The 27,461-nt window shown below is 41.4% G+C and overlaps 2 protein-coding genes across 2 annotated transcripts; both read left to right on the top strand.

Moving 5' to 3' along the window:
* Positions 1-4,780: 4,780 nt before the first annotated feature.
* Positions 4,781-6,668, top strand: LOC129828494 (homeobox protein Hox-B6b-like). Its single transcript, XM_055889527.1, has 2 exons — positions 4,781-5,346; positions 5,914-6,668. The coding sequence occupies exons 1-2, from the start codon at positions 4,920-4,922 to the stop codon at positions 6,165-6,167; spliced, it is 681 nt and encodes a 226-aa protein (XP_055745502.1). The 5' UTR covers positions 4,781-4,919; the 3' UTR covers positions 6,168-6,668.
* A 144-nt stretch (positions 6,669-6,812) lies between these two features.
* Positions 6,813-9,342, top strand: LOC129829241 (homeobox protein Hox-B5b-like). Its single transcript, XM_055890917.1, has 2 exons — positions 6,813-7,859; positions 8,386-9,342. Exons 1-2 carry the CDS (start codon positions 7,268-7,270, stop codon positions 8,631-8,633), a joined length of 840 nt encoding a protein of 279 aa, XP_055746892.1. The 5' UTR covers positions 6,813-7,267; the 3' UTR covers positions 8,634-9,342.
* The last annotated feature ends 18,119 nt before the right edge of the window (positions 9,343-27,461 follow it).

Genomic DNA, 27,461 nt, shown 5'->3' with positions numbered 1-27,461 from the left:
ATGAAGCTGCCAGTTGAGGACTTGTGAAGCGACTGTTTCTCAAACTAGACACTAATGTACTTGTCCTCTTGCTCAGTTGTTCGCCGGGGCCTCCCACTCCTCTTTCTATTCTGGTTAGAGACAGTTTGCGCAAGAATAGAACTAGAATAGACTGACGAGTTTCAGAAGAAAGTTCTTTGCTTCTGGCCGTTTTGAGTCTGTAATTGAACCCACAAATGCTGATGCTCCAGATACTCAACTAGTCTAAAGAAGGCCAGTTCTATTGCTTCTTTAATCAGAACAAACATTTTCAGCTGTGCTAACATAATTGCGAAGGGTTTTCTAATGATCAATTAGCCTTTTAAAATGATAAACTTGGATTAGCTAACACAAGAGTGATGGTTGCTGATAATGGGCCTCTGTACGCCTATGTAGATATTCCATAAAGAATCTGCCGTTTCCAGCTACAATAGTAATTTACAAAATTAACAATGTCTACACTGTATTTCTGATCAATTTTATGTCATTTTAATGGATATTTTTTTTGCTTTTCTTTCAAAAACAATGACATTTCTAAATGGCCCCAAACTTTTGAACGGTAGTGTAGGTGGAGTTATTAAAGTGACTATGCATAGATAATAACAGAGAGAAGCAGCGTAGAAAGGGGGGGGGGGGCTATGCAAATAGTCTGGGTAGCTATTTGATTAGATGTTCAGGGGTCTTATGGCTTGGGGGTAGAAGCTGTTTAGAAGCCTCTTGGACCTAGACTTGGCGCTCCGGTACCGCTTGCCGTGCGGTAGCAGAGAGAACATTCTATGACTAGGGTGGCTGGAGTCTCTGACAATTTTTAGGGCCTTCCTCTGACACCGCCTGGTATAGAGGCCCTGGATGGCAGGAAGCTTGGCCCCGTGATGTACTGGGCCATATGCAGTACCCTCTGATGCATTTATGCTAATTGGGCAATTTTATATTCATTGGCCTAGTGTAAAAATAAAAGTGTCTACTGAAGGTTAATGTAAAAAAGTCTGAAAGTGTGGATTAATTAGGGAGTTAATGCCAGGAAAGAGGGACACACACACTATTTAAATTCATTTTATCCACATTCATGACCCAACAAAGCCCAAAGGTGTGCAGTTAATGAAAACTGTAATGTATTGAAATGCTTTATGTTAGTTTACCTATTGTTGATAGATTGTTAGCATGTTTTAGCTGCAATAAAAACGGGCAAATGTAGGACTAGAATCTACTTGTCACATTAATTCGAGGAAGAATCATTTCAAACTGCACTATTAGACGACATCAAATTCAAAAGATCAGAAGATAGCCTACATAATATACATCATATTTAAGAATTTCCTAGAAAATAATGATAATGATAGAAAACGTATTTTCATTTATAATCGTGGAGGTTAATTGGGTTATTTCGATAAAAAAAATACTTACCTTTACGATAATTGAATTTAACTAAATAACTGTCAGTTTTCTAGAATAACCTATGTTCGGTTTGAGTACCCCATTTTCGGGAGATTAGGCCGATATCTCTCTGTGCAACCTTTTGCAGAGGGATTAGGTTGCATTGGGGTGGGGGGGGGGGGGGTTATGGTTTTATTGCATCTATAAATGTCGGAAATCCTTTTTGTCAACGAAATGAAGTTGAACAGGGCACCATGCAAATAGTTGCTGGGGATAGGCCTAGCCAAGTTAAATAAAGGTTAAATAAAAATAATTAAAAAAGAGAAATGTTCCATTCATTTGATATTTACTTTTCACTTCATATACCTGATGTTTTCATAGAGGGATATCTTTGGTATATATCTCTATTTTAACAAACAACTATTTTATATGTGAGCAAAATCTAAAAATGGGTGGCTCAATAGGCTTTAACGGAGGGAAATATAACACATTTTGCTTGCGTTTGCTTGAAAATGTGTGCTAACGCTATGAAGGTAGGCATACCTAAGGGAGTCATAAAGACTGCACGGTTGATTATGTTGATATATAGTTTAACTAAATGTAGGCTAATGCAAAAGTAGACTAGGCCTAGCCAACTATTATTAGTCGCTTACATGAGCTACCTAAACTTTTAAACCTTTTATCAATCCTTTAAGTAAACCTATAGTAGGCTACTTACCCTATAATACAATGTAAATAGTTGTCAAACTTGTTATAGATTAGCCTATATGCTATAGTGTGGAACTACAATTGGGGAAACGTTTCCATATTACTGCCTTTTGAATTGAATTGATAAGGCATGATCATCAAATTCTCTAAATATGATACCAACCTGAAATATTATAGGTCTAGCCATTTCGCTTTAAAGACAATGTAGCTTCCAAAAATGGCTTAAGATGCATACCCGTCTTTGAAAGAAAAAGATGGCGATGAAGAAAAAAATGCCTTCTACTGGAAAATGCTATAAATTTGAGTCTCTTTATGAAAATGTATAACTTTGTGATGGAATTTTACGACTGCCTGGGTTCTGGGATTGGCTGAGGTTGGTCATGTGGACTCTGGACAGGGAACTTTTCCCCCCATGAGGTTGTATTGCAGCTGTCTGTTTTCTACGGCTCATTCAGTAACACCTTCGTTTTCTTGGCTTTTTGTCTTTGCTGTGGTTTAATTGTGTCAAAGAAATGTGTCCAGTAACTGTGCAGCTCCATCAACTGAGAGATGGAGTCAATGAGGAATCTCTCATCCAATGCTAGACTATGCTAATGTGGCCATCTCTGAATTGTACCGTCAAAGAAGACTCAATATACGCCAGGACAATGGAATATTTATTTTATTTTCAACAGAGGGACTCGTTTAGTTATTGTTATTTACCGTATGCTTTATACCAAAGGAACAACAATTGAATATCTAAAAAGAACCAAGATAATCGCATCCGGAATACCCACAAGCGAAATGATGGATTATAAACAAAGGTAGGTCGTCAAGTCTCAATAATTTCCTATACCACCACAATCATACTAGAGTAGGCCATTAGAGGTTCAAATTGGATTCGATAACAAACAGTTACACAAACATTGGTATACCTCAAAATGGCTACAGGGTCTTCAGTGTCTTTAAAGTATAGCATTGTTTCCATTTGCAAAACCTGGTTGCTATACTGATAATGTGTTAGTGGCAAAATGGCAGCAGCATCTTTGGCGGGTGACGAAGGTTTCAGATAAATAGGTAGGCCTATATGATACCTCTTGGAAGCTGCCACAAGTATTCTGCGTTTCGACCGGCAGTCCAATTCATATTAATTCTTGCCGCGTTCATATGCTAGTCGGAACTAGGAAACTCTGAAATGTCTGCATTAATTCAGCTTTATGCTGAATTTTCTTCACCTCGTCTCATTTATTACTCTTTGACTCCATCTAGGGGTGATAATAAGGCCTACATTTGGTGGCGGTGGCACCTCCAAAAAGGCTTCTTTCCCGAAGAAATCCATAAACTTTTGAGTTAAGGGTGTATTCGTTCTCAATTACTGCATTTCCATGATTTACCAAGGTCAATAAATGCATTCAGTAACACACACACACACACACACAAATACACTCAATTGACATATTGGCACATATTCTTTTTTTCTTTCGTTTTTTATAATAAAATTAAACAAAAGCAAGCTGATATGCATTTTGCACAGAAGCTATTGAAGTTGAAAAGCTGTCATTCTGCATACAGCAGGATACTAAGCTAAAAGGTTTGATTAGTTGTTGAAACAAAGGCCTAATGCTGTTGATGGAAAATTGAATGAGTACACATATAAACTATTAACTTGGCTCAGCTTTTCTTGACGTTGATTTCAGAAATGGCTTTTGCATTTGGCTACTTGTGATAGATAATACGAAATGATTTTGAATGAGAAATTTGTGTTGACATGTAATTTTCAACAAGGAAAATATAATTTCTTGGAAAAAGGAAATGCGTCATGTTGTAAAGAAAGTAGCTTTGTTTATTTTTTTATTTTATTTATTGACCGTTTTAGTCATCCAAAAAATAACGATAATAGCGTAACAATAATACATATTCATTTAAATAATATAGGCCTACTGATAATATACTTGATCTTGATCCGTTGGAAAATCATTTTGCCTCTGTGTGAGCATCTGTGCGTTGATTTGTACGTGTAGACGTCTTGATCGTGTTTTACTCCTTATCCGCCCAGTATGGGAACACCTAGAAAGCATAACGAACACGTTAACTTATACGTGAAGGAATGATGAAACATAAATGTTATCCAACAGTTTAAAATAACAGCTGCATGAAAGTAGAGATTCATTCAGCTGCAACAATGTAATCCCACTGGGCACACATACACTGGTTGAATCAAGCGTTGTTTCCACGTGTATTCAATGAAATTACGTTGAACCAATGTAGAATAGACGTTGAATTGACGTCTGTGCCCAGTTGGATATGGCCACTTTTCATTGTGCAACTAGGCTACTTCTTAGTAATCAGTGCTTTACATGTGTGGGTAATTGAAAGTGACAACCAGAGAACAACAGCATAATTCGTCTCAAGTAGGCCTACATTTGATTATTTGTTTTAAAGGTGGTGGGGGAGATGGGGAGGGGCGAAAAAGAGCGGTGCTGTCAGTATTATATTATTTATTTACATAATTTGTTTGCATCGAAATTAAGAACGAAAACGAAATACTTCAATTTTGAATGATCGAGGTTGCTCATTTGATATGTGCCTGGGCGCTACGTTTCCAGTCACTGGTGACCCCTGTACGCAACATGAGCCTCCCAGGAGGGCAATATTGCAACCGCAGACGTTCGCTATTGGCCAGACGTTGATCAGATGGTACAGTTCCCTTCTGCCCTATTCAGTGGCATCACGCAAGCCCCCTTCAGCTAGAACCAAATCTCCGATAAAGTAATGGCAAACCCACTTGGACTATAAAACATTACAAATCATATTCCTCGGAGCATACCGTTGTTCATCCAATGAGTTCCTATTTTGTCAACTCAACTTTTCCTGTTTCTCGGCCGGGAGGACAGGAGTCTCTCCTGGGTCAGATACCATTATATTCCTCCGGATATACTGACCCTTTAAGACACTTTTCTAACGCTACATATGGAGCTGCCAATATGCAAGAGAAGGCTTACCCAACCTCATATTACCAGCAAACCTCTGGTGTCTACGGTCGCCCCAGCACCAGCGCTCCCTGCGACTACCCAGCTGGAACTTTTTACAAGGACAGTGACCGTTCGTGCGCTTTCGCAAGTCGAGAGGAGCAGCCGCTCGTATTAACTCAGGATCCGCGCAGGTCAGAGTGCCTCGAGCAAAATGTAAACATAACCACTGCTGTGGACGACAAGTCTTCTTCTCTGCTTTATCCGTGGATGCAAAGGATGAATTCTTTCGCCACCGGTGAGTGAAACTTTTTTATTTGTAAAAATTGTTTTAAACTTCTGACCTGTTTACAATCAGCATGTTGCCTATCAATCATGTGACTACTGTAACAGCGTTGCCTGTCCACAATATGCATTCAGATTTGAGTCCATAAGTAACTATTTCTTATGCAATTAAGACGGGAAAAAAATCATTTCAATTTTGAAAAGAGGAATAATTCTACAAGACATTGTGCATGATGATTTGGATATGTATTGGATTCAATAGCCCAGGACGTGATTCACGTGAAGAATATCTGAACAGATAGATAAACTCGTTTTGTATCGGAAACAAAATGTTGCTAAGCTATGTCAAAATACAGTAGGCTATCATGTGAATCAAAAATCATTACTATAGGCTAATGGCGGCAAATTTAATACATCCAATAATAATAGTAGTCTATGATAATAGTTATTAATAGGGATTATAACAGTATAGCTTATAAAAGTGATAATAGTGTAAAGGTTATAATCAATTTTTTTGCCTGTCTATCCCTTTGTTTCTTACATAATGGCTGACTGTTATTAGCGTTCCTTTTTTTTGCAGGGGCCTTTGGTAGCAGTGGGCGCAGGGGCCGTCAGACCTATACTCGTTACCAGACACTTGAGCTCGAGAAAGAATTTCATTTCAATAGGTATTTGACCAGGCGTCGTCGAATCGAGATTTCGCATGCTCTATGTCTCACTGAACGCCAGATAAAGATTTGGTTCCAGAATCGCAGAATGAAGTGGAAAAAGGAGAACAAAGTTATGAATCCTTCGAAACCCAGCGACGAAGAAGAGGAAAACAAGACAGATTAAAAGACATTGAATACATAAGCTACACAAGCCATAACTGTTGTAATATGAATTGAGAGCGGTTGAATTATTGTTGTTGTTTTTCAGAAAATAGCTGCATAGGCCTACACATTTTTGTGAAATATGTCAATAGGCATAGACTAATATATTTGCACGATTAAATAGCGTATGTAGGTTAGCCTATTCTTATTTGATCGTATTTGTTTTTAGTTTTGTAAATATTGTTGCAGTAAATATTGTTTGACTAGGTCTGTGCAACAACAGACCTAGTCAAAATGACACGATAATTCAATAGTTTGCTTCAAAAAATGTCCTTAATATCGATACAAGCTTTGTAATAGCCTAGTGTGTGTTGTATATTGTTCGTTTTTGACTTTTACATCGCTTTGTCATGTTCAACTGAATAATGTTTTGACAAGTTATTTATTGTGCACTTGCACATCTGGAAGCATATGTTTTGTCATCTTTTATAAATACAAATAAAGCATTGTTTAGTTGTGTGAATATTTCATAGAAAGTTTTATTGCTGTACAGGCTGGTTTCATAATTATTGTATTATTATTATTATTATTATTATTATTATTTCCTGTAAATATTGACCTAGTTCAGCAAGCCCAAACTTTAGTCTCTCTCTTTTAACGATCAAATTGCTAATTTATTACTATAACAGATTACTGGGATACATGTCTGAAATACCTGTTGGTAAAATAGTTTAGCCTACTTTTATGTCCGAGAATGTTCTAAGAAATTAAAAAATCCTGCATAGCGTCCTCACTGCCAGTTATCTCCACTACCAGTAGATGACGCTGTCTGCCTACTTGGATCTCAGGGCGCAATGGGGAGGCACCATTGACTTGAGCATAACGACCATAATTTCGTCATCATTTGTAACCATAGAGCATGAATTACCTCTTGAAGTCATCAGTGAGAATTTACGACTGGTCAACAAAGGCACGTGATTCCCGAGCGCTCTCCCATATTTGGCCGCATACCTGGCAAAGTTCAGTAGGCTTCATTGCTATAATTCATGATTACATCATAAATCGTGAAGCAGAGGATTATAGCGACAAAGATCTACAAATCGAGTCTTTAAAAACAACCAAATGAGCTCTTACTTTGTTAACTCGTTTTCAGGGCGCTATCCGAATGGCTCCGACTATCAGTTATTAAATTATGGGACTAACGGCGCTGTGAACGGTACGTTTAGGGATTCTGGCACCATGAACTCCGGGTCTTTCGGCTGCAACTACAATGGCATGGACCTAACCGTAAATCGCACCAACACTGGTAGCCACTTCGGGGCTGTTGGGGATGATACCCGTGGTTTCCCGTCCACGGGCACGGACGCCCGGTACAGACAGCCGACCTGCTCGCTCTCGTCTCCACATCCACACCCCCTGCCTTGCGCCACCCCCGAGTCTTTGGAAATAAAAAGCCCCTCTCCTCCATCTGACCGGACCACGACCTCAGGCGGCAATAATAATCTCAACAAAGGCAACAACAGTCATTTCACAGAGATAGAGGACACCGCCGTTGTCTCTGAGTCCGAGGAAGGCGCACACACAAGCAGTTCCAGCAGCACGGCTGCCCTGGCGCAACAACCACAGCAGGAGTCCAACGCAACCTCCACGACGTCAAACGATTGCCAAACGCCACAAATATTCCCTTGGATGCGGAAACTGCACATTAACCACGGTACATCTTCTACTGTGTTTTGTGGTGGTCTTGCTTTGTAGTGGATTGCATGCTTGCTGTTTGTGTTTTCCTGTAATCTAAATTTGTAGCATCATAAATCTGTCAAGTGTTGCATGAACTCGGTAAGGTCACTAAAGATGGTATATGGCAACGGATGGGGTAGCAGTTGTATGATCATTGTTTTTTTGACGGAGTCCAGTGCAAGATAACGCATAATAATTGGTAACCTATGCAGGAGATCTGAATTGAAAACAGTATGAATTAAGAAAATTACTGTTCAAATATTGAATTTAAATGTTGGTCAATTGGTGGGTATTTATATTTATGGCTGGAAGCAAGTTCTATTTCTGGTTCTGTAGCTACAATACGTGCATGGCACTCGCCCGCGTGCAGCCTATTCCACACCCATAATTGCTCCATATTTTGCCTGTTCTGTTGATTAAACATGTTTATTTTTTGTAATGTTTGAAATTATATTTCCCCTATGTGTTGTCCACTTCTAATATGGATTTTTCATACAATTTAGAAATGGCTGGACCAGATGGGAAAAGGGCCCGAACAGCGTACACCCGCTACCAGACGCTAGAACTGGAGAAAGAATTTCACTTCAATAGATACCTAACCCGGAGGAGGAGAATAGAGATAGCCCACACTTTGTGCCTCACGGAACGACAAATAAAAATATGGTTCCAGAATCGAAGGATGAAATGGAAGAAGGACAATAAACTGAAAAGTATGAGTCTGGTTACAGGAGGCAGCGCGTTCCACAACTGAGCTCGAACTGCAAGTGATGATAAGGGGGAATCCGGAGTGTAAACTAAAGCGCAGCACCTTTCGGCATGTTGTGATTTTAGACGGAAAGATGTTCTGTGGTCTTAAACAGGCGTTTAGTTTTCCATTGTGTTATGGTAGCCTGTAGAACTTATCTTTGGAAATAGGGAAAAAAGAAAAAAGACTAATTGTCGAAGGGTTTAAAGCCATGTGCTCTGTTTTATCTCTTGGAGGTTGTCATGTTTCACGCGAGCTCTTATGTTGTGTAAACCGTCTAACAGGTGTAACGTGTACAGTAGACTATGTTTCCACACCATATGCTGCTCTTCATTGAATGTAAACCTGTAGATGATCATTCAAAGCGCTTTAGTGTACGTTTTAATGCTGTATTTATGCTTGATTATCGTGGCCAGAGCCTTATGTTTTCAAGGAGGTTTAACAATACAAGTAAATATGTTATGTAGGCTATACCAAATGCACAAATATATCAATTGTAATTGTTTAGAACTAAGTACTTATTATGTTGCATACTAATGTGAATGTAGGCTATTCAACATTTCAATGTGATCCATTAGTAGTGGACAAGGAGAGAGTGGTATTCTGTGGATTAGCCTATAAGGCAACAGTGATGGTAAACATTTTGCCAATTAAGCTTTTTGTATTTGTATGTGAATCTATAGAGCTGGAAATAAAGTTTCTCTCCATCGCTTGATATATTTGAAGCAAAGTATTGCAATTAATTCATCTCTTCATTAAACATATTTTAAAATAAGACATTAGCCCCACAAATGTTGAATGCAATATTGAACAAATTCTATCGACACAAATGGGCTTTAGCCTAACACTCGTGAACGTAAACCATTCATGCCATTTTGTACTACTTGTGTCAACAATTTAGACCTGGCCTACTTCACCTTGCCACGTTCAAACAAATTCACTTCATAAAAAACAGCTTTTGTGCTGTTTTAAATGAGTATATTATATAATAACACATTAACAAAAATAATTTCCATAGACGTTTCTATGCATATTATCGTTTTGAGATTACTTTTTGGGGCTAGGTTTATACGTGGATTACATTTGAGTCAGGTTTGTTGTTGATTTAATGTGGCAAGTATTTGCATTGTTTTAGTCCAACCTATATTGCCACTTATAAAGTGCCCGACATCATTTCAAGGCTATTGGAGTCATTACTTTTGCAAGCTGGCCTTCTTTACCAGAAAAACAAACGCTTACCCTTTTAAACTTACCCTCTAACGATTTCTTTGGGTTGAGTTGCTCTTCTGTTTGCTTGTATTTAGATATTCGTTTCCCCATCAAATGTCCCAAGATGTTGGCTGTTTTACAGGTGCATGGCTCGAAGTTAGTAAATGTCTCCGTACCATAGAACATATAACCCCTTTACTGACTTTGAAAGGTCACGTGGGGTCCATAAAGTTCGTTCTATGGTTTTGGGGAGTAGGCAATGTACTATATAATTCACATTATTTAAGGAAAGTGACGGTTTAACTGCTGCGAGGGGATTCGAAAGGGTTGCGGACTGTATAGCACTAGTCTTGGGATTGAAAGTTCATATCAGAAATGCAGTGATAAAGTCAAATAAGTCTTCCACTTTATAGGATTATAATGAAAAAAATGATTTATGTTATTCATGTTAGAATTAGCCTCAAAATACATTATTTTAAGAATCCATGGATTATAATCGAATTATTGGCTACCTAAACTCCAGCAAATAAGAATGAATGAATTGATTTTGTGCTGCGTAAAGCTAGAAAAACTGGGGGAAATTCTGTGGCTTTATGAACAGGGCACTAAGTAATTAAATTTCTACATTGACTTAATTGAACCTCGTGCAGTCAGTGTAGAGGTTCTGATATGAGAAGGAAAATTAAAGTCAAGAATTGCTTTGATGGAAGGGCAATGTAGGCTTTACTATACTGCATATGGCTCAGACTGAATTCAGAAAATTCAGAAAAAATCTTGATGTGAAATTCAAGTCTGTATACTAAAATTGGACCGTCTTGATAAAAGCGTATAGCCTAAGGTATAGACAGGAACTTGAGCAGGGGTTTTGTGTCGATCTTCAAGATAAGCCGTTGAACGTGCGTCCAAAGAGAGGATAGGTGAATCCACTGATAATTGTGGGGATCAGACCTCAGACGATTCGAACAAGTTATGCTGGATAAATGGAGATCTAACAATATAAATGTTAGGCTTTATGATTCTATAAACTCATCCTGATTGTATAGGCTTGTGTATGCCAAACTTGGAATTGCGTACGACTTGTGTACTTGTAAACTATTTTACATTGTAATTAGGCCTACGCGTTGCTGTAGGTGCTTTCTCGCCTTTGCTATATAATGCATCATGTCCTCTCAAAGTTTGATATTTTTCCCATTGCGTACCTGACCATATTGTATAAATTCAACCATGCAATCGCAGTTTTGCGTAGTGATATCCTATCAAATCTAGGCCAATATGAAAACACTGTTTTTGACATCTGTAGCTGTAATCTAATAATCGAAAATTCAACTAAATGCAATATTCCAGAAAATGTCGGAAACTTTTTTTGCTTAAATAATTAAGCAATATGTTATTAAAAATAAAGATGCTAAAGCACACACGCCAATGTTTTCCATTGGGTTGAAACAGTTCCACTATTCATAACTGTTAAATAGCCATTTAACCAGGGTAATGAGTATTGAATATTGATAGAGGTAATCTGTGCACGGATCTCATTAATAATTCATAGACCTGGGATCATAGCGAGGTCACTAGACGAGAGCCACAGTCCACAGATGCAAAGCCGAGGCTCTAACCTACAATACCAATAGGCCTGTTTCTCAGACACCATCCTCGAAATACATAAGCCTACACGAGACAAGTCTGAATCATTTTTTTTCATATGTGCTTTTGGAAGCGTAAATCCTAGCCTATGGAATTGTACCTTATGTATTCTGTATGGATTCATGCATACATAATTAATGTTTTGTGTTGAATTGGCTGTTTCGTTTTTTACATTTCTAGGCCTACTTATTATTTAAATAAAATACAATTGCATGGATATTATTTACACATGTATTAGTTTTTTGTGTGTGTGTGAAGTTTCATATTGAAAACGCATTGGGAGATCAACATATGTGTTCTTTCTCTGAAAGCATGTCTTGCAGAAAATGCAATCGAACAAATATTTGTATATGCGTGGATAGATGGCATAATAATCTTGCCTCACAAAGTGACCTCAAAGTAAATCTTAAAACATGCGATTTGAGCAGAGGCCTATGCGTTTTCAGTGACGTGTTGTAACGCCACCTGAACACCAGCAGAGCGCGCTTCAGACCGGGTTCACTGTTATGGCTCGCAATCTATCTCGGCCTATGAACATGTTATAGCCTACAAACAAAACAATAGGCTACTGTGTGTCCAATGGATCACATTTATGACGTTTAGATTACTCAAATATTGTTTAAAAGTTTGTAAATTAAGTGTAAAAAGGTATGATTATACGACAATGGCCTATATGTCCAATGTGGGGCGATACAATTACATTTTCTCGAGTAACATGTAAAAACCTTCTGGATCAAAAATAATTTATTTTATTCGGAATTCTGTTTTAATTAATGCACGGTGTAGGCCTATGCCCACTGTTTGCTATTTAACTATAGTAAATCACTATACATTTCATTGCTCTCTCTAGGCTCAGAATTCCTATATCTCTTAGGACTACATTATTCAATATCATCGACCAAATCAGAAATTGTTAATGTGTGAGGCCTTGAGGAAGGGGTGAAACGCAGGTCACAACGTCTAACAAATATTAAAATGCCATGGGATTCGTGAGGCGCGCGGATCATCAAAGGCTTCATGTCAAAAAACGAGATTAATCAGAAATATCTTGTGTCCACCTCTTAGGGGGCAGGATTTTCACGATGAAAGATCACCAGTAGGCCAACTACATGCTTTTTGAATAGGAGAGACAATTGGTGTTTGCATGGGAAGGCAGGACCAAACAAAAATTATTGACCCAGTGACCATATGATGTGAACCTTTTCTGGTTGAAATCTGGTCGACGTTTTATACCAGATCACAACTAGATTAAAACGTAATTTTCATGACATCTTTTTGACGTCATGAAAAATAGGCCTACATCTTATTTTCGTTGATATCTGGTTTTTAGTTGTAATCTGATTGAACTACTGACCAGTTATCTAAATGATACTCAAATAGACACCAATCTATATAAACATGCGCATGTGTTTGTGGGCCATGCACGCATTGGAGATAGCCTAAAACACTAGAGCCATTACAATTATTACAATTGGAGTAATGTTCTTTTTCAGCAGGGGTTTTCATGATTCAGTTTAAGCACAGTTGGAAAACAACAGCTGGCAGAACCCACCAACGCGGGTTAGGGACCACTGCACCCAGTCAACACGCTGGACTCGGGTCTATTCCGTTTGAGACTCGACATGGACTTGGATTCAAGGGGCTTCATGCAGGCGAACTCTTCCCGAGTCCGGCAGAATCATATTACTCTGGGTTCCGGCTACTGGTTTCCGGCTAATGGTAGGCTACTCTCGGGCCGTGTACACTTCAGTTTATCCTGCCCGATTAACTTTTTCAGTAGTTGGGCCATTTTAGGTTTTTATTGGGCAGGTGATGAAATACCAATTTTACAAAACATTTTTTTTTATAGATTTCACCTCAGAGTCATCGACTTTATCAAAACCAAAAACGTGTGACAGTCTCTGCGGTCCTATAGTTATCAGAGATGGTCCTTAATTTAGCGAATCTCCGAAACTATAAACGCTTTTGATTTTACTACAGTCTATATGGCAGTTTTTCGTCGTTGCAGTCCACCCAATTCAAAAGTGCACATTCACTTCCATAACATTTGTTCTAGTCTACCAGCAAGAAAGATAAACATGCACAACAATACAAGATACCATTACAAAAATTCACTGCCGATAAAATGCAGTAACACTGCAGTACAATTAAATCATGATTGTTTAATTAATGCTACCTGGTAGCTTGCTGTGTGTGTTGGTTTCTAATGGTAATCTTTTGTCTGTCTTAGCTAATTGCACTACTAACTGTAGTTCCACTGAATGCAATTTTGATGTTCTATTATAACTAACTAAATTCGTTATCAGAATGTAACAAATAACACATAGGCCTATGCCTTTTATTTAAATATCCTACTACAATCCACCAGGACAAAACCCTTTTTGTATCGCATTTATTTCCATCAGTAATTAGTAAAAAAAAATATTCACCTGAATTTGACACTGATAATATGATATATTTTCTCTTAATAAAGATTTTAAGCAACATAATGTGTGTACTAATTTAATTTTAATTTCAGTAGCTAAATAAGGAGGTAGACATATCTACGGAAGTTCAGAGAGGACATATTAAGAAAAAAACTATTCCCTCGTTATGTCAGGATCACAACTTATTTATCTCATGATCACTACATAACGAAAGTTGTTTTGTGTAGATCACAAGATCATTTTCTCATGATCAAGACATAACAAAAGTTTTTTTGTCGAGATCATGAGATAAACTCTATAAATAGGAGTGTTAATATTGTTGATAGATTGATTGTATGGCTGAGGAGGCAGAGCCTACAGTGGATCAGCACATACGTTTTTATTGATTGCTACACTAAGGGATGGTACATTTCATGCTAACATCATGCTTTTATTTGTGTTTGGAGCTAGAACGTTAGCAAGCTAAATTACCCCTGCCTCGAGCTAAGAGCTCGTGGGGGAGCTAGGGCCCCCGTGGGGCATTTAAGCCCTGAACATTACCTGACAGGCAGCACATCTCCCAGGCTGTGTGCCCCCCCAAGACCACAGCCAGTCGCATGCAAGCAACAACGCAGCTAACTTGGCTAGTCTTGTGAGCTAGCGACCTAGCTAGTTAACTAGGTAGTCTTGTTGGGTGTTAGCTTGCATAACTGATATGTGTATAATTGTAAGGGACACCATGTTTTATGGATATTATTTACATTTACAGAGTAGGTGAGCTCCATTCCTGACAGGCTGATCAGATTCAATTTCAGCCTCAGAGCTTGACCAGATTCAGGATTATCAACCTGTTTCATATGTAAAGCTGCTTGCAGGCATTTTAGCAGTCAGTGCATTATGTATATGATCAAAAGTGAGTGCGCTCTATTGCTGGCAATCTGATTAGATTCAATAGCAGCCTCAGAGGCTGATAAGTCAGGATGCCGCCTTGTAGGCTGTTTGCAAAGAGCCTTACATATCAAACAGCCTACAAGGCAGCATCCTGATTTATCAGCCTCTGAGGCTGCTATTGAATCTGATCACCCTGCCAGGAAGAGCTCACCAACTCTGGATGATATGCATCAGCCTATAAAGCGCTGATCGCTAATCTGCCTGCAAGGAGCCTTACCTAGAAACAGCCTACATAACAGCATCCTGACTAATCAGTCTCTGAGGCTGAAATTGAATCTGATTAGTCTGTCAGGAATGGAGCTCACCCACTGTCAATTTGAATATTATCCACAAAACATGAAGTGTCCCTTGTAATTATACTCATATCAGATATGCAAGCTAACAACCAGCATAGATAACAAGCTAGCTACCTAGCTAGCTCACAAGCCAAGTTCGTTGCCTTGTTTCTTGCATGTGATTGGCTGTGGTCTTGGGGGCTGCACGAAGCCTGGGAGACAGTACAGCTTGTCAGGCATGTTCAGGGCTTAAATGACCCATGAGTTCATTGTGATCAATGCAGCCACAGGGCTCCTTGATGAGGTGGTTATCGTGTATCTGAACAACTGAATGGTTGATGTGTGGTATTTTTGCTTATCTCGTGATCTCGACAAAACTTATAGTGATCATGAGTTAAATAAGTTGTGATCTCGACATAATGATGGAATAGTTTTTTTATTCATATGTCCTCTCCTGACTTCGGTACATATCAGTTCAAGCTAAAACTTGGATTGAAATCTGTGCCTTGCGCGCAGCAATAGATATATTTTACTTTTGTAAGTAAACCGGCAGTTAGTTCGGGAGAAGAACGTCAAGGAAATATTTGCTAATTAGCTAACATTAGCCAGCTAACTTGCATTAGCTGGCTTATTTTAGCTAGCTAACATTAGCTCTCTGGCTATTCCTCCACAGACATGGTAAGTTTTAATTTTTACCTTTTCTAGCTAGCTAGCTAACATTTTGACATTTTTATATCTGTTTGGTTAATGACAGTAAATGTGTGTATGTGTATGTGTTCTCTCTGTCTGTGTGTGTGTGTGTGTGTGTGTGTGTGAGAGAGAAAGAAACAGAGAGATGATCACAATAACTTTAGAAAACTTTGTCATGTCAACGTTGTCATGCAAGCTGTGTGCATGTGTGTGGGTGTTCTGTGTGAGAAAGGGGGGGGGGGGGAAGAGAGATGGTCACAATAAATTATGGAAAAGATTGTCATCATGTCAACATTGTGTCAATGCTAACTGTGTGTGTGAGTCAGAGAGTGTGTGTGAGAGAGACATTAAAAACTAGCCTAATCCTTGAAACATGTACCCCCAATATGAATGGGAAGTTTTTCTTGATTCATCAGGGACCCTTGTATTTTTGTGTGTTTTGTATTTGACGATACATTTTGCATATCCCTGCTTCCCCTCAACACTCATTCTAAGGTTACACCTCAACTGCCTTTTTCAATTCTTGATTCTCTTTTTGCAGGAATTGTCTAGCTTGGATGGAAGAATGGAGGACGGAACAAAGGGAAGGAGTACAGAAGTTGTCCAGCCTGCTGATTAAGAAATGTAAATAGACAGCAAAACATAGGCTCTCTCTCTCCATTTGTCTTCCTGACTGACAGATTGCTGAGGGGCATCATAGTCAATGTACTTGCGAGGCTAATTTAGTCAAGACCATAGCTAATGGTTAATTAATCAACGTTCGTCTCGGTCTTTACAGTTCCTGAAACGTCAATTACCTGATGCGAGGGGAGAATCTCAATTGCATACTCCTGGCATCCTCTCTGCTCGATTCACTCTCAAAACCCATTGGAGGAGAAGATCAGAAGGGAGGGACCGCTGGCTTTCTTATCGAATGGGGTTTGAGAAGGAGGCAAGGAGAGAGGAGAGACAACGTGAAGAGTATGCCATTGAGATTCTCCCATGGCCTCTACAGCACTGCTTGGCCACCCACTCAGTTACCTATTCTGCCACATCACAGGGAAAGGAGAGAGCAGAATCACTCCTACTTAAATCCATAGTCATTGACAGTAAGTTGTGAAAATGTTTTTGATACGCTGATCTTCAATGTGTATTGATTCCTACTAAACAGCTTGCCGATTATTAAAGTTCTCTACATCAGGTCTCACTGAGATTGGATTCCCCAAGAGACATGCTATTCAGCTGCCCTTCTAATAATATATGTTTTTAAAGCAAATAAAATCCTATTTTAATTTGCCTTCTTTTTCAGGTGCTGAAACCTTGTGTCCTGATTCAACAGACACCGACCTTGGTGAGTCTTGTAAAGTTCCTCCCATTTCTCTTGCTTATTCTTCCTGTCGCTCGCTCAAACTCACATACGTGCGCAGTTGGAGGAGTAGAGATTTGTCTATTACACCGATTTCTAACAGGGTTTGTTGCAGGAATGATCAGATGGACACAACTTTTAAAAAAGGAGAATATTGAATTGTCTCTTCACACATAAACCTCTATCTGGGACAATGTCCTTATCAAGGTGAGACCCAAATGCAGACACAGGAGGCAGATGGTTGGAGTCTTACAATGTTTATTCATCCAAATGGGTAGGCAAGAAAACGATCATGGAAAGGCAAAGGTCAAAACCAGATCGGAGTCCAGGAGGTACAGAGTGGCAGACAGGCTCGTGGTCAGGCAGGCACAAAGTCCAGAAACAGGCAAGGGTCAAAACCGGGAGGACTAGAAAAAGGAGAATGCAAAAAGCAGGAGAACGGGAAAACCACTGGTTTACTTGGAACATACAAGACGAACTGGCACAGAGAGACAGGAAACACAGGGATAAATCCACTGGGGAAAACAAGCGACACCTGGAGGGGGTGGAGACAATAACGAGGACAGGTGAAACTGATCAGGGTGTGACAGCAGTCCTCAGGATTATGGAGCAATGTGTTTATAGAAAGTTGTTTGAATATTACAACATATATTATGAAGGATAAAAACAAAATGTACACATTTTTTATCCAACTACTGTCTAATTTTGATATCCTCTTAAAATGTTTCAGAGTGATGACCAATGATTTAATGTGCCACTTCAATATGAAGCAAACATGCCTTTGCTACCACTCTTGTAGTTGATAAGTAAATGTGAGCAGTTGAGACATTTGACATAGAAACATTGACATTTTTTGTAGATTCTTTTAAAGATATTTTACTGTGCGTTTCTGTTCTGTCCTGTCCTGCATGCCAATTGCCAATTGTTATTTTCTTTTCTTTTTTTTTCATACTTACAGTAAGTGTCATGAAAATCCAGAAAACTCAGAAGGTTGATGTGTTTGCGGGGACTCTGGAAAGACCTCAAATTTACCCTGACCGCCGTGGTGGAGGAGGACGCAAAGTATGTATATGAGCAAGTTGATATTTTTTGAAGACATCTCTAAGCTATAACTGCCACACACTTCAACAAGTACCAAATCAAATCAAAGTTTATTGCTCGCGTACACAGATTTGCAGATGTTATCGCAGGTGAAGCAAAATGCTTGTGGGCTCCCGAGTGGCGCAGCGGTTTAAGGCACTGCATCTCAGTGCAAGAGGTGTCACTACAGTCCCTGGTTTGATTCCAGGCTGTATCACATCCTGCTGTGATTGGGAGTCCCATAGGGTGGCGCACAATTGGCACCAGTGTCATCCGGGTTTGGCCGGGGTAGGCTGTCATTGTAAATAAGATTCCGGAGTTCTAAATTAAGCAGCAGCAGCTGAAAAGATGAGCTCCTACAAATGTTGAAATTTAAATGTTTTTTTAGAGTAAAGTACATAAAAAAAAATCAAAAGAAAACTGCAAACTGAATAGGAGACCAAACAAGCAGCAAACAAAGAAGAAAGGCTTTTGAAAAAGTAACAATTTTTTCATAAAATTATATCGTTTTCTTAGCTAGCTAAGTTGTTTACCTGTTGCTAGGCAGTTGCTAGGGACATTCCTGGAAGAAGCTAGCTAGCTAACAAGGAGTGTCTAGTTGGCAGAAGAGAAGAAGGGATAAAGAAGGGACAAAGTGGGACAAAATAAGGACAGAAGAAAAGGGAAAGGGCCGAAAAGGGACAATAAGGTGAAGCAGTCCTCTAAAGACACAAAATACAATAATACAAGAAACAACACTTCTATTGCCTCTCCCTCTACGATACACACTTCCGGGTTGGAGCGAGTAGTTGCATTCCGCTTTGCTCCACAGGTAGTATAACATTTCATTTCATTACAGTACAACAGTTTGATTTGTTTGATCTTAGCTGGCTACATAGCCGTCTTTGTATCCAAGATAATTGTGTAGTCTAGAGTAATTGTCGAGGTTACCTAGCCAGTTAGAGGTTACCTAGCCAGCTACACTTTCAAACAAAGTCAACAACACAGCCACTGCTAGCTAGCCTATTTCACCAGCCAGCAGTACTATATCATTTTAGTCAATAAGATTTTTTGCAACGTAAGCTTAACTTTCTGAACATTCGAGACGTGTAGTCCACTTGTCATTCCAATCTCCTTTGCATTAGCGTAGCCTCTTCTGTAGCCTGTCAACTATGTGTCTGTCTATCCCTGTTCTCTCCTCTCTGCACAGACCATACAAACGCTTCACACCGCGTGGCCGCTGCTACTCTAACCTGGTGGTCCCAGCGCGCACGACCCACGTGGAGTTCCAGGTCTCAGGCAGCCTCTGGAACTGCCGATCTGCGGCCAACAAGGCAGAGTTCATCTCAGCCTATGCTTCCCTCCAGTCCCTCGACTTCTTGGCACTGACGGAAACATGGATTACCACTGATAACACTGCTACTCCTACTGCTCTCTCCTCGTCTGCCCACGTGTTCTCGCACACCCCGAGAGCTTCTGGTCAGCGGGGTGGTGGCACTGGGATCCTCATCTCTCCCAAGTGGACATTCTCTCTTTCTCCCCTGACCCATCTGTCTATCGCCTCCTTTGAATTCCATGCTGTCACAGTTACCAGCCCTTTCAAGCTTAACATCCTTATCATTTATCGCCCTCCAGGTTCCCTTGGAGAGTTCATCAATGAGCTTGACGCCCTGATAAGTTCCTTTCCTGAGGATGGCTCACCTCTCACAGTTCTGGGTGACTTTAACCTCCCCATGTCTACCTTTGACTCATTCCTCTCTGCCTCCTTCTTTCCACTCCTCTCCTCTTTTGACCTCACCCTCTCACCTTCCCCCCCTACTCACAAGGCAGGCAATACGCTTGACCTCATCTTTACTAGATGCTGTTCTTCCACTAATCTCATTGCAACTCCCCTCCAAGTCTCCGACCACTACCTTGTATCCTTTTCCCTCTCGCTCTCATCCAACACTTCCCACACTGCCCCTACTCGGATGGTATCGCGCCGTCCCAACCTTCGCTCTCTCTCCCCCGCTACTCTCTCCTCTTCCATCCTATCATCTCTTCCCTCTGCTCAAACCTTCTCCAACCTATCTCCTGATTCTGCCTCCTCAACCCTCCTCTCCTCCCTTTCTGCATCCTTTGACTCTCTATGTCCCCTAGCCTCCAGGCCGGCTCGGTCCTCCCCTCCTGCTCCGTGGCTCGACGACTCATTGCGAGCTCACAGAACAGGGCTCCGGGCAGCCGAGCGGAAATGGAGGAAAACTCGCCTCCCTGCGGACCTGGCATCCTTTCACTCCCTCCTCTCTACATTCTCCTCTTCTGTCTCTGCTGCTAAAGCCAATTTCTACCACTCTAAATTCCAAGCATCTGCCTCTAACCCTAGGAAGCTCTTTGCCACCTTCTCCTCCCTCCTGAATCCTCCTCCCCCTCCTCCCCCCTCCTCCCTCTCTGCTAATGACTTCGTCAACCATTTTGAAAAGAAGGTCGACGACATCCGATCCTCGTTTGCTAAGTCAAACGACACCGCTGGTTCTGCTCACACTGCCCTACCCTGTGCTTTGACCTCTTTCTCCCCTCTCTCTCCAGATGAAATCTCGCGTCTTGTGACGGCCGGCCGCCCAACAACCTGCCCGCTTGACCCTATCCCCTCCTCTCTTCTCCAGACCATTTCCGGAGACCTTCTCCCTTACCTCATCTCGCTCATCAACTCATCCTTGACCGCTGGCTACGTCCCTTCCGTCTTCAAGAGAGCGAGAGTTGCACCCCTTCTGAAAAAACCTACACTCGATCCCTCCGATGTCAACAACTACAGACCAGTATCCCTTCTTTCTTTTCTCTCCAAAACTCTTGAACGTGCCGTCCTTGGCCAGCTCTCCTGCTATCTCTCTCAGAATGACCTTCTTGATCCAAATCAGTCAGGTTTCAAGACTAGTCATTCAACTGAGACTGCTCTTCTCTGTGTCACGGAGGCGCTCCGCACTGCTAAAGCTAACTCTCTCTCCTCTGCTCTCATCCTTCTAGACCTATCGGCTGCCTTTGATACTGTGAACCATCAGATCCTCCTCTCCACCCTCTCCGAGCTGGGCATCTCTGGCGCGGCCCACGCTTGGATTGCGTCCTACCTGACAGGTCGCTCCTACCAGGTGGCGTGGCGAGAATCTGTCTCCGCACCACGTGCTCTCACCACTGGTGTCCCCCAGGGCTCTGTTCTAGGCCCTCTCCTATTCTCGCTATACACCAAGTCACTTGGCTCTGTCATATCCTCACATGGTCTCTCCTATCATTGCTATGCAGACGACACACAATTAATCTTCTCCTTTCCCCCCTCTGATAACCAGGTGGTGAATCGCATCTCTGCATGTCTGGCAGACATATCAGTGTGGATGACGGATCACCACCTCAAGCTGAACCTCGGCAAGACGGAGCTGCTCTTCCTCCCGGGGAAGGACTGCCCGTTCCATGATCTCGCCATCACGGTTGACAACTCCATTGTGTCCTCCTCCCAGAGTGCTAAGAACCTTGGCGTGATCCTGGACAACACCCTGTCGTTCTCAACTAACATCAAGGCGGTGACCCGTTCCTGTAGGTTCATGCTCTACAACATTCGCAGAGTACGACCCTGCCTCACGCAGGAAGCGGCGCAGGTCCTAATCCAGGCACTTGTCATCTCCCGTCTGGATTACTGCAACTCGCTGTTGGCTGGGCTCCCTGCCTGTGCCATTAAACCCCTACAACTCATTCAGAACGCCGCAGCCCGTCTGGTGTTCAACTTTCCCAAGTTCTCTCACGTCACCCCGCTCCTCTGCTCTCTCCACTGGCTTCCAGTTGAAGCTCGCATCCGCTACAAGACCATGGTGCTTGCCTACGGAGCTGTGAGGGGAACGGCACCTCCGTACCTTCAGGCTCTGATCAGGCCCTACACCCAAACAAGGGCACTGCGTTCATCCACCTCTGGCCTGCTCGCCTCCCTACCTCTGAGGAAGTACAGTTCCCGCTCAGCCCAGTCAAAACTGTTCGCTGCTCTGGCACCCCAATGGTGGAACAAACTCCCTCACGACGCCAGGTCAGCGGAGTCAATCACCACCTTCCGGAGACACCTGAAACCCCACCTCTTTAAGGAATACCTAGGATAGGATAAAGTAATCCTTCTAACCCCCCCCCCCCCCCTTAAAAGAGTTAGATGCACTATTGTAAAGTGGTTGTTCCACTGGATATCATAAGGTGAATGCACCAATTTGTAAGTCGCTCTGGATAAGTGCGTCTGCTAAATGACTTAAATGTAATGTAAATAAGAATTGGTTCTTAACTGACTTGCCTAGTTAAATAAAGGTTAAAAAAAAAAATATATATCATTCTAGTTCCAACAGTGCAGTAATAACTAGCAATAAAAAGATAAAAACAATACACACATAATCCATAATAAAAAATAAAAAAGTTATATAGGATGAGTGTTCAATGACTATATACATAGGGCAGCAGTCTTGAAGGTGCAGGGTAGTATCGGGTTGTAGCCGGCTAGAACAGTGACTAAGGTTCAGGACAGGTTATACATGTCCCAGTCTGTCATATCAACATGTTTCAAGCTGACCACCATTGTCCCTGTTACCAAGAGCTCCAAAATAACCTGCCCAAATGACTATCGCCCTGTAACACTCACATCTGTAATTAGGAAGTGCTTTGAAAGGCTGGTCATGACACACATACGGTACACACCATCATCCCAGATATCCTACACCCACTCCAATTCGAATATTGCCTAAACAGATAACACCATCTCAATTGCACTTCACACTGCCCTCTCCCACATGGACAAAATGGAAATAACTATACTGAACAAAAATATAAACGCAACAATGCAACAATTTCAACAATTTTACTGAGTTACAGTTAATATAAGGATATCAGTTAATTGAAATAAATTCATTAGCCCCTAATCTATGGATTTCACATGACTGGGCAGGGGCGAAGCCATGGGTGGGCCTGGGAGAGCATTGGCCCACCCACTTGGGATCCAGGCCCACCCACTGGGGAGCCAGGCCCAGCCAATCAGAATGAGTTTTTCTCCACAAAAGGGCTTTATTAAAGACAGAAATACTCCTCAGTTTCATCAGCGGTCCGGGTGGCTGGTCTCATATGATCCTGCAGATGAAGAAGCCGGATGTGGATGTACTGGGCTGGCGTGGTTACACATTGTTTGCGGTTGTGAGGCCGGTTGGACAATTGCGTGCTCCCTCAAAACTTGAGACATCTGTGGCAATGTGTTGTGTGACAAAACTGCAGATTTTAGTGTCCTTTTATTGTCCCCAGCACAAGGTGCAGCTGTCTAATGATCATGCAGTTTAATCAGCTTTTTGATATGCCACACCTCTCAGGTGGATGGATTATCTTGGCAAAGAAGAAATACTCACTAAGAGGGATGTAAACACATTTGTTCAGAAAATGTAAGAGAAATAAGCTTTTTGTGCATATTTAACATTTCTAGGATCTTTTATTTAAAGCTCATGCAACATGAAAAACATGGGATCAACACTTTACATGTTAAGTTTATATTTATTTCAGTATATGTGAGGATGTTCTTCATAGTCTACAGCTCAGCATTCAACAACATAGTCCCCTCCAAGCTCATCACCAAGCTGGGAACCCTGAGATTGAACCCCTCGATCTGCAACTGGATCCTGGACTTCCTGACAGGCCGGCCCTCAACACGTGGGCCCCTCAGAGGTGTGTGCTTAGTCCCCTCCTGTACTCCCTGGTCACCCACGACTGCGTGGCCAAGCACGACTCCAACACCATCATCAAGTTTGTTGACGACACGACGGCGCTAGGCCTGGTCACCGATGCCGATGAGCCTACAGAGAGGAGATCAGAGAATTAGCAGTGTGTTGCCAGGACAACAACCTCTCCCTCAATGTCAGTAAGACCAAGGAGCTGATTGTGGACTATAGGAGAAAGAGGGGAGAGCACACCCCCGTCCACGTCGACTGGGCTGTTGTGGAGTAGGTCGAGAGCTCTGGGGGCCCATGCGCCTTTCTGACATTGGTATATCTTTTTTTAATTTAATAAATAATTGACAGTAACCATCCAAAATGTCATTCAGAAATATTTTTAATTTCCCTATGTAGTAGGAAGCTAAGTATTTGTTCCTTGGGCTTCAAGAATGTGACTGATCAAAGTGCCTCAGGCAAAAAATATATAATTGAAAGTAAGGGGATATCGGTGAACAAATACCGTGGTCGAGGCCACAACTGTGCCAGTGCAATGAGGGGAGTTTTCTGAGGTGTTCAAAAGTGCATATCAGACCGAGAGCCTAATGTTTCTTAGGTAGTTTAGAAAACTTCTCTCTGCAGAAGCGACAGTTACAGGGATGTGTAACGGTCGTCTGTTGAAGAAGGTGTGGACCAAAGCGCAGCGTGGTAAGTGTTCATGCTTTTTATTGAAACTGAACTAATAACAAAATAACAAAGATAATAACCGAAACAGTCCTGTCAGGTGCAAAACACTAAACAGAAAATAACTACCCACAAAAACCATGTTGGAAAAAGCTACCTAAGTATGGTTCTCAATCAGAGACAACGATAGACAGCTGCCTCTGATTGAGAACCACACCCGGCCAAACACAAAGAAATACAAAGCATAGAAAATGAACATAGAATGCCCACCCAAATCACACCCTGACCAAAACAAAATAGAGATATAAAAAGCTCTCTACGGTCAGGGCGTGACAGGATGGTTAAAAACAGCTTGATTGTCATAGCAACATCAAGGAAACTGGGCAGAAGGGAGTGGTGCTTCAAATACAGCAGTTCTTCAAAAATCTTTAATTGTGTCACGTTCCTGACCTATTTCTGTTAGTTTGTTGTATGTGTTAGTTGGTCAGGACGTGAGTTTGGGTGGGCATTCTATGTTTTCTGTTTCTATGTTGGTTTAAGGGTTGCCTGGTATGGCTCTTAATTAGAGGCAGGTGTTTGGCGTTTTTCTCTAATTGAGAGTCCTATTTAGGTAGGTTGTTTCACAGTGTTCTTTGTGGGTGGTTGTCTCCTGTGTCAGTGTTTGTCGCACCATACGGGACTGTTCGGTTTGTTCATCGTTCTTTTGTGTAGTCTATTTTCCCTGTTCGTGCGTTCTTCGCGTTATTTGTAAGTTCGTATTTGTTCAGGTCTGTCTATACATTTCGGTTTTGTTATTTTGTAGTTTATTCAAGTATAGGTCCTTTTCTGTCTTCATTGTTTTGTCATGTCTTTATTAAATTATGTATTCACAACCCGCTGCACCTTGGTTCAATCACTACTCCTCCTTTTCGGTTGAAGAGGAGGAGGACTACCATAACAAATTGAGCCTCTTGCATTCTCCTTAATAATAAACTAATATTAACTGTATAGGAAGCTCTGGGACAGGTTATCTGGATTCTAGACAGCCAATAAATTGACAGATGCAAACAGATTATCATTTTTAGCGGACACCCAGTTCTTGAGGGCACAAAAATATAACCGGTTTGCGCTTTTTTCCATACTGGTGAACTGGCGTTTGAGTTGTGTGGTTGCAATATCAACAGTCACTTGTCTCTGGTATATCTTGGCATGCATCATTCAAGACTAAGTTTAAATTGTGTACAGTGCAATGGACATATAATGTACATATAATGTACAATGTCTCAGGAAAGACTGTCTGGATTGTCAATACTCAGTATAGAAAACAGTAGGCCCGCAACCTGGACATATAGGCAGTGAAAACATTTGCACACAAACATTCCGGACCCTGTCTTTGAGGAGTTCCAGAGAAAAGGGGGTGTCCGGAGAAACTGCGTTACGCCAGTGCTATGGGGAGATAGTCATTTAGTTCAGTTATCTTCATCTTCTTGAGGACAGGAACAATGGTGGACATCTTGAAGCAAGTGGGGACAACAGACTGGGATATGGAGAGATTTAATATGTCCGTAAACACTCGGCTTTGGATGCCGTCTGTGTCACGGCCGTCAAAAGGAGGAGACCAAGGCGCAGCGTGGTATGCGTACATTCTTCTTTATTCTAAGAATGAACACAGAACAAAACTAACAAAATAACAAAACTTGAAGCTATACAAATGAGTGCTGAACAGGCAACTACACAGAGACAAGAACCCACAAATACCCAAGGGAAAATGGCTACCTAAATATGGTCCCCAATCAGAGACAACGATAAACAGCTGCCTCTGATTGGGAAGCATAATCAGGCCACCATAGACTTCCAAATACCTAGACCTACTAAAACCCCTAGACTTACAAAACCCCTAGACAATACAAAACTAGCATACCCACCCTAGTCACACCCTGACCTAACCAAAAATAAAGAAAACATAGATAACTAAGGTCAGGGCGTGATAGTCTGGGCAGACAGCCCTGCCAGATTTAACATGTGTGTGATGAATGGGTTAATTCATCAAGTCAAATCATATCTAACTTAATTTGCCACATGCGCCGTATACAACAAGTATCGTAAGAAATGCTTCCTTACAAGCCCTTAACCAACAGTGCAGTTCAAGAAGAGTTAAGAAAATATTTACCATAAGCTAAAGTAAAAAATAAAAAATGCATATATGGGGGTACCGGTACCGAGTCAGTGTGCGGGGGTACAGGTTAGTTGAGGTAATTTGTACATGTAGGTAGGGGTGAAGTGACTGTGCATAGATAATAAACAGTGAGTAGCAGCAGTGTACAAAACAAATGGGGGGTCAATGAAATAGTCCGGTGGCCATTTGATTAATTGTTCAGCCGTCTTATGGCTTCGGGGTAGAAGCTGTTAAGGAGCCTTTTGGTCCTAGACTTGGCGCTCCAGTACCGCTTGCTGTGCGGTAGAAGAGAAAACAGTCTATGACTTGGGTGACTGGAGTCTCTGACAATGAGCTTTCCTCAGACACCGCCTATTATATATGTCACGCCCTGATCTGTTTGCCTGTCCTTGTGATTGTCACCACCCCCCTCCAGGTGTCGCCCATCTTCCCCATTATTCCCTGTGTATTTATACCTGTGTTCTCTATTTGTCTGTTGCCGGTTCGTCTTGTTTGTCAAGCTTACCAGCGTTTGTTGCAGTCATCTCCTGTCTTTTCCCAACCTCTATTTTTCTCGCCCTCCTGGTTTTTGACCGTTGCCTGTCCTGACCCTGAACCCGCCCACCTGACCACTCTGCCTGAACCTGAGCCTGCCTGGCATCCTGCACCATTGACTCTGTTGCTGTAATAAACATTGTTACTTCGACACGGTCTACATCTTGGTCTTACCTTATCCTGATAATATAGGTCCTGGATT

Source organism: Salvelinus fontinalis, chromosome 30, assembly GCF_029448725.1.
Source record: "Salvelinus fontinalis isolate EN_2023a chromosome 30, ASM2944872v1, whole genome shotgun sequence".
NCBI classification, from domain to species: domain Eukaryota; kingdom Metazoa; phylum Chordata; class Actinopteri; order Salmoniformes; family Salmonidae; genus Salvelinus; species Salvelinus fontinalis.
This window is presented reverse-complemented; position numbering and strand designations above follow the sequence as displayed.

Coding starts and splice junctions, on each gene's coding strand:
- LOC129829241 (XM_055890917.1), top strand. CDS start 7,268: ATGAGCTCTTACTTTGTTAACTCGTTTTCAGGGCGCTATCCGAATGGC. Junction 7,860..8,385: donor GAAACTGCACATTAACCACG/GTACATCTTCTA, acceptor CATACAATTTAG/AAATGGCTGGACCAGATGGG.
- LOC129828494 (XM_055889527.1), top strand. CDS start 4,920: ATGAGTTCCTATTTTGTCAACTCAACTTTTCCTGTTTCTCGGCCGGGA. Junction 5,347..5,913: donor GATGAATTCTTTCGCCACCG/GTGAGTGAAACT, acceptor TTTTTTTTGCAG/GGGCCTTTGGTAGCAGTGGG.